The sequence below is a fragment of the Silurus meridionalis genome, chromosome 12, assembly GCF_014805685.1.
Source record: "Silurus meridionalis isolate SWU-2019-XX chromosome 12, ASM1480568v1, whole genome shotgun sequence".
Taxonomy (NCBI): Eukaryota; Metazoa; Chordata; class Actinopteri; order Siluriformes; family Siluridae; genus Silurus; species Silurus meridionalis.
In genome coordinates this window covers 22,371,403-22,378,902 of record NC_060895.1, presented here as the reverse complement: position 1 = coordinate 22,378,902, position 7,500 = coordinate 22,371,403, and the positions used below count along the sequence as shown (strand labels likewise).

The 7,500-nt window shown below is 36.1% G+C and overlaps 2 protein-coding genes across 3 annotated transcripts in view; both read right to left on the bottom strand.

Moving 5' to 3' along the window:
- msh5 (mutS homolog 5) overlaps positions 1 to 2,560 on the bottom strand; it is a 12,380-nt gene extending 9,820 nt beyond the window's left edge. Inside the window, 5 exon segments of the mRNA XM_046862175.1 lie at positions 13 to 66; positions 144 to 224; positions 1,176 to 1,299; positions 1,596 to 1,698; positions 2,291 to 2,560. Of these exon segments, the coding sequence (XP_046718131.1) occupies positions 13 to 66; positions 144 to 224; positions 1,176 to 1,299; positions 1,596 to 1,691 (355 nt within the window). The 5' untranslated portion in view covers positions 1,692 to 1,698; positions 2,291 to 2,560.
- A 2,091-nt stretch (positions 2,561 to 4,651) lies between these two features.
- The window catches only part of kifap3b (kinesin-associated protein 3b), a 25,812-nt gene continuing 22,963 nt past the window's right edge, over positions 4,652 to 7,500 (bottom strand). For both annotated transcript variants that reach the window (XM_046863558.1, XM_046863559.1), the window contains one exon: positions 4,652 to 6,830. In XM_046863558.1, coding sequence (XP_046719514.1) covers positions 6,752 to 6,830 — 79 coding nt within the window. In that variant the 3' untranslated portion in view covers positions 4,652 to 6,751. The remainder of the gene's footprint in view (positions 6,831 to 7,500) is intronic.

The following is a 7,500-nucleotide window of genomic DNA, read 5'->3' as shown; positions in this document are numbered from 1 at the left end:
CATCATCCTTACTGAAATCAGCATTGGGATGCACTACAACTTCAGGTATGTAGTCTGGATTTGATCCTAAAATGCAGAAAACAGCACATTATAAAAAGCTATGTTTTGTAGTTTCCATGGTGTGTGCTCCTGTTAGAACTTACCGAGTGCTCTGAGAAACTGGGCCAGACTTCTCTCCTGCTTGGCGCTGGTGACGATGACCCGAGGGCTGAGCTCCTGTATGACTTGAGTACAGAAGTAAAGAGAGATTCACACCAGTGGAAATACCACCCACATTCAGGTATGCCACCTCCAGTGCATTTACTGTAAACTGGGATTGAGGCTTTAGAACCTATGCAGAAGCAGAGCTGAAATGGGAAGCAAGTTGAAAAGGAAAAAAGAACAGATGGAAGAAAGTCAGGATGAAAGGAGGGAGGAAGAAAGGAAGGGAAGTAACCATAAAAATGTATGATATAAGTCAGAAGAATAGTAGAATCAAAGTCAGGAAAATCTGAAAGGATGAATGCAGGAAGAAAAGAGAGACAAAGGAAGGAAGGAAGGAAGGAAGGAAGGAAGGAAGGAAGGAAGGAAGGAAGGAAGGAAGGAAGGAAAAAAAGAAAGAAAAAAGATGGGAGGAAGAAAGCAGCAAATAATAATTGAAGAAAGAAGAAATGTAAAAATAAAGAGGTATGATAGGAGTCAGAGGAATAGTGGAATAAAATTTTGAAGGAATGAAGGCAGGGAGAATAGAGGCAGAAAGGATGGATGGATGGAAGGATGGAAGGATAGAAGGAAGGAAGGAAGGAAGGAAGGAAGGAAAATTTCTGAAAGAAAGAAAGGTCTCTCTATCCACAGGCTGTTTTTTGTTTTATGCACCATCCTGTAAACACTCTACAGACGATGAAAATACAAGCAGGAGATCAGCAGTTTCTGAACAACTCAATCCATACCACCTGGTCCCAACATCCATGCTACGGTTAAAGCCACAGAGGTCAGACATCCTCATCATTCTAATGTTTAAAGTGAACTTTAACAGAAACACTTGACCTGTACTTGTACTGTGTTGCTGCCACATGATTGGCTGATTAGTTAAGCGCATAAATGATCAGGTGTTCCTAATAAAGTGGACACGTGCTTAAACAAAATCAGAACACTGTTGTGTGGAAACTCCAACACTTCATTTATTTATTAATTACTTCGGTCCAGCAGAGCAAGGTCCCGATTATCCACAGTGTCAGGCATGACATTCAGAGTACAATCTTTACTGTCGTAGAAGCTGAGACCGACCTGACCATGATGTACAAGTACACTCAGGAACACCTGAAGATATCACACACACACACACACACACACACACACACACACACACACACACATGGAAAATAAAGAAAGGCAGGTCAGGCAATGAGTGTTTATCGCTGCTATAACACAAGAATGACCAGGAACTGAATCGTTTTCTGAACTTCCACAACACAAAATGAATAGAAAAGTACGATGTATCAATTTTGGTATAAAATAATTAAAAAATGTTAGGAAATAATCCATTTTTTTCTGCAAAGCCCTGAAATTATAAACTGAATACATAATGTAATATAATAAGAATGTAAATAATTCACCTCAGAGGTTTCGTCAATTTCATTTTCATCTCCATCCAGCTCAGCAGTTCTGGATGTGAAATCTTCTCCTAGTGTGCCGTGATTCGCCTCTGCCATTCACCTACTGTAACGTGGATTTAAAGAAAAATGTAATATAAAAAAACAGTCAGTTCCATATAACAATATTGGACACAATAGGTTTTAATGCCATTTAACATCACTAGGCTTTAGACGTATTTACCTCAGAAATGGAAAACAAGAAAAAAAGGAACAAAAATATACTTTAGGATGTTTCCAGTCACTTAATACAGCATTTAAATCTCTGATACCTTATAGTGTGTCAATGTTAAAATACCGCAATATCAATATCGATAAATAAATCATATCATATCGCCCAACACTATAATCCAATTATATAATGCTATAATGCACTTTGAGGTATCAGGTGACTTGTTTTCGGACTATTATCTATTAATTCATGTCAGATGTAATTAAAAATAGTTTGTTTTACTTAAATAGTTTAATATTAGGTGAAAAATAATTAATGTTAGCTAGTTTTGCTAGCTGAAGTTTCTACACCTACTGAATAAGCCAACGCTAACCACAGATCAAACTAAATAACTTTAACAGTTTTCTGTTAATAAACCTACCTTTAAAATGTATGAATTTTCACAAAAAGTTGTTTTTTTATTCATTTAATAATCTTATAAACCAACCTTTAACCGTTTTATAAGCAAACGCATCGATTCCAAAAACAGTCTATTCAAATGAGAGTCGGTTCGTCAACTCCAGGGTGTTCGTAAACGAAAATTGTTGGAGTCGACTCCAAAGTATCGGAGTCGATTCAATTACATACGACTCAATTTTTTGTCAAATGTCTAATTCAAAAACAGTTAAAAAAAATGCCGAATATGCGACCAGAATCTGGTTTCTTATTAAATAATGTCGTCAAAACAAACTACTGAAACTGAAAGTAGGAAAGAAACAGGGTAATGTTTAGACAAATGATTCGCTGTGGCCACCCATAACCGGAGCAGGCGAAAGAAGAAGAAACTTAAATGAGCCCTTCATAAGCCCTTATAACCCTTAATAAAACTATATGAAATCTTATAAACTTTTATAAACCTTTAAAACCCCTTTACTACCTTTATAAACCATTATAATGCCTTATAAACCTATATAAAACCTTATAAACTTTTATAAATACTTCCGAAAACCTAATAACTCTTTATATTAAACCTTATAAACCTTTATAAACCTTTAAGACACGTTATAAACCTTCAAATTCTCTTATGACCCCTAAAAACAAAAACCTTTTATACAACTAGAAAAACCCTTATAATCCGCCTAGATATTAAAAACCTTAAATACCATTTAAATGCCCACAAATACTTATAACCTTGTAAAAGGTGTGATCCTTAAAACACTAATTAACAATTAAACATTACAAATCCTATAAACTCTTACAAATCCATATATACATGTATAAACCATTGCAAACCTTTATAAATCCTTATAAACCTTAGAAACCATTATAATCCCTTACAAATCCTACAAACCCTAAAACCTTTATTATTACTTATAAACAGATGTTGATGGAGAAGTATAGAGAAGGACAGAAGGAATTGCATTGTGTATTTGTGTATTTAGAGAAAGCGTACGACAGGGTGGAGAGAGAAGTTGTGGTATTGTATGAGGAAGTCAGGTGTGTCAGAGAAGTATGTGAGGGTGGTGCAGGACATGTATGAGGACAGTGTGACAGCAGTGAAGTGTGCAGTAGGAACGACAGACTGGTTCAGGGTGAGGGTTGGACTACATCAAGGATCGGCCCTGAGCCCTTTTCTGTTCGCAGTGGTGATGGACAGGTTGACGGATGAGGTCAGACAGGAGTCTCCCTGGGCTATGATGTTTGCGGATGATATTGTGATTTGTGGTGAGAGTAGTGAGCAGGTTGAGAAGAGTCTGGAGAGGTGGAGATATGCGCTGGAGAGAAGGGGAATGAAAGTCAGTAGGAGTAAGACAAAGTACATGTGTGTGAATGAGAGGGAGGGCAGAGGAGTGATGCGGTTGCAGGGGGAAGAGGTGGAGAAGGTGGAGGAGTTCAGGTACCTGGGGTCAACAGTCCAAAGTATTGGAGAGTGTGTTAAAGAAAGTAAAGAGTGCAGGCAGGGTGGAGTGGGTGGAGAAGAGTGACAGGAGTGATTTGTGATAGAAGAGTATCTGCAAGAGTGAAAGGGAAAGTTTATAGGACTGTGGTGAGACCTGCGATGTTGTATGGTTTAGAGACAGTGGCATTGAGTAAAAGACAGGAGGCGGAGCTGGAGGTGGCAGAGCTGAAGATGTTAAGGTTTTCGATGGGAGTGACGAGGATGGACAAGATTAGAAATTAGTTTATTAGAGGGACAGTGGATGTAGGATGTTTTGGTGACAAGGTGAGGAAGGCGAGATTGAGATGGTTTGATGTGCAGAGGAGGGACATGAATTATATTGGTAGAAGAATGCTGAGGATGGAGCCACCAGGTAGGAGGAAAAGAGGAAGGCCAAGGAGGAGGGTTATGGATGTGGTGAGGGAAGACATGCAGGTAGTTGGTGTGAAAGAGGCAGATGTAGAGGACAGGGGGGAATGGAGACGGATGATCCGCTGTGGCGCCCCTAATGGGAGCAGCCGAAAGAAGAAGGTTACTTTTAAACAGAAAACTATGAACACAAACTCTTAAGTGTTTCTTAATATCCTTATGAATCCCTATAAAACTTTATAAACCCCAATTAACTCTTAAACCCTTGTAAACACACAAATCCTAATAATCCCAATAAGACATTATAAACCCATATATATATATATATATATATATATATATATATATATATATATATATATATATATATATATATATATATATATATATATATATATATTATGACATGTATGACATATATATCTCCATAATAACTCTTATAAACTTTAAACCCTTATATATTGTACACAAAAGAGGCAAGCTGTCTATTTTAAATCACAGGAATGCCAAAAAGTTGCATTTAAACGTCATAAAAAAATGAATGTACTTAAAGATTGTGCCTTTTATTTGAACATCGGTTTATTTCATGTTTCACATTTTCTATTTGCAATGCAGGGAGACTTTATATTCTCGTCGTTACATTAAAATTTCTTAATTATCTATATGACCTCATTGCTTTTGTCAAGTGGTCTGAATATAATGCAATTAAAACGAATAAAACTCATATAAAGGCTGAAAATCTAAATATATACAACAAAAAAAGTGCACAGATTGCAATCAGAAAGAATAGCGAAATATGGCTACATATAAAGCGATCGAAATAGTTTTCAAACAGAGTGTGAATGGTTCTGCATCAGTACAATCAGTACAAAGAGTGGCCAATCAACATGTCTGCTACAAAAACAATCGTATATATTCACACAGCTCGAGTCGTCAATCTCAGTCATTTGAAACACTGAATGTTCAGTTATTCTGTACATGCTAGGCTAATGACAAATATTTGCTAATACATAAATGTCAGGATGGTACAAATTGTGAAGCCAAAACATGTAATAGTTCACTCTAGTTGTCTGCATGCTAGCTACATTAATAATTAATCAATTAATGCTAGCTAAGATAATTAAGTAATGATAGCCAGATTAATAAATAATTAATTCATGCTAGCTGAGATAATTCATGTGGTCCAGGTTAAAATCAAGTAATTTATTAATGCTAGCAGAGATAAATTATTGAATACCAATTATTTCATTAATGCAAGCTAAGATTATTAATTAATGCTAGTCGGGTTAGGAATTAATACATTAATTCTATCTGAGATCATTAATTATTGCTAGCTAGGTTAACAACTAAATAATTCATGCTAGCTGAGATCATTCATTAATGCTAGCCGAGTTAACAACTAATTGATTATTGCTAGCTGAGATCGTTCATTCAATAATTGGTAGATTTGGTAATTGTTTATTAATGCTAGTTTGGGTAATAATCAATGATTTATTAGTGCTAGCTTGGCCGTTCTTGAACTGAGCAAATCAATAAAACAATAGTGTGGTAACATTATAACGTGAGTTTAGCGAATTATCGATAGCGAACAATGTACTTCTGTCAGCGAGGAATGAAGTAAACATGTGTAGATGAAGTCAGAGTGCGTGTATTTCTAATTCGTGAAGCCTGTAGTAATTATTAGCGTATTCATGAAGAGTTTAGGCAAAGCTGAACATTCAAACGCTACTACTTAAACACACCATCAGGAAAAGGTGTACGTAAACGTATTCAAGCGCTGAATTCATGTGAAATTAAAGTTATAAATATTAAAGTGCAGTCAGTTCAAACTGTTCCTCAACTAAATGATATAAATAATAAAAATCACATTATTCTGGATGAAAAAAAGATCAGTGAGGTTAGAGCAGAATTTGCATCGGTGATGCTCAAAATAAAGAAACTTCTAGAAATTCAAGAGCGTTTTTCATCCATTTTCCTGATTTTCCTTCAACTCCTCGTGCATTAATCTGGATTTCATTCTTATGTACATGTATTCTGTCATATTTCTCTTCATTGGGATTTAATTTTCATCTGGTTTAAAACTCCAAGGTCTCTTTACCTGAAGCTTATTTTATCATAATCTGGACTTCTTATTCTGAATGTGTTAATCCAGAACGATTGGAGATATTATAATCCCAGACAGCTACATCTTAACTTGATATGGATGCCTGATCTAGAATGCCTGTGGCGTTCACCAGGAAAAGAAGAAAAAGTTGAAATGGAGTAAATCATCTCAATCTTGCTATTCCTAATCTGGATTTCTGATAATCTCACAGTCTGTTTTTTTTTTTTTTTTTTTTAATCTGGATATTCTAATATGGATAGATTTTTTTTAGTGAATGTCTGATGTCAAATTCTTTATTTATTTTGAATATCTTAATCTGAATGTTTTATGATATAGATATCTTAGTCTGGATGTTGTTAAATCCTTTCCAATTATATTAAATCTGGAATCGTAATCTGTATAAATTAAATGTGTGCTCAGAGAAGCTTCTTGTTTATATGAAATCTCTGAAAAAGGAATCTGCTGGGATTTTTTGTTTTGTTTAGGGCAGACGTCTAATTCTGGACTTGGTGTGGTGTTTGAAATGGATAACGTGTATGAGGGATGATTGTGGTCCTCTAGCTGGAGACATGATGGTAGAACAGCTCGTCTGGGCGAAACCCGTATGCAGTGGCAGGACGGCCGTTTAATCCATTGCTGTGGAGATAGATAGATAGATAGATAGATAGATAGATAGATAGATAGATAGATAGAGAGAGAGAGAGAGAGAGAGAGAGAGAGAGAGAGAGAGAGAGACGTTACCACAGATAGAAATCCGGATGAGTTGAACATGCATTCAGACACTAGATGGCAATCTTTAACTTCTGTTAGCTGGGATATTTAGCATTATATGATGAAATGTATTGGAACACCTGACTTTTCCAGTGATATGTGGTTCTTCTTCAAACTCTTACCACAAACATGGAGGCACACAATTGTACAGGATGCCTTTGGATGAAAGATTTTCCCCTCACTTGACTGAGGAGATCCGAACCTGTTCCAGTGTCACAGTGTAAACCCTGTGCACAAAGCCATGAAGATGAAGACCTCATTGACTTGGAATTTCATCTCAAAAACTCTGGTTGACTGCTGTATTGGAGTCAAGACTGTATTGAGATATATGTGTAGGAAAACACAGAACGGTTCCTGAGGAACTTGGGATAGTCTTAACCAAGTTCAGCAAAGTGACACCAAATCAACACGGCTGCTCAGAGCATCAATAAAGCAAACATGCAAACTCACTATTTTTGTAAGTTTAAAGCATATGAATATTTGCCTAATAAAATCTATTCCAATAAGTACACAGGTTGCACAAATTCAACAAGAT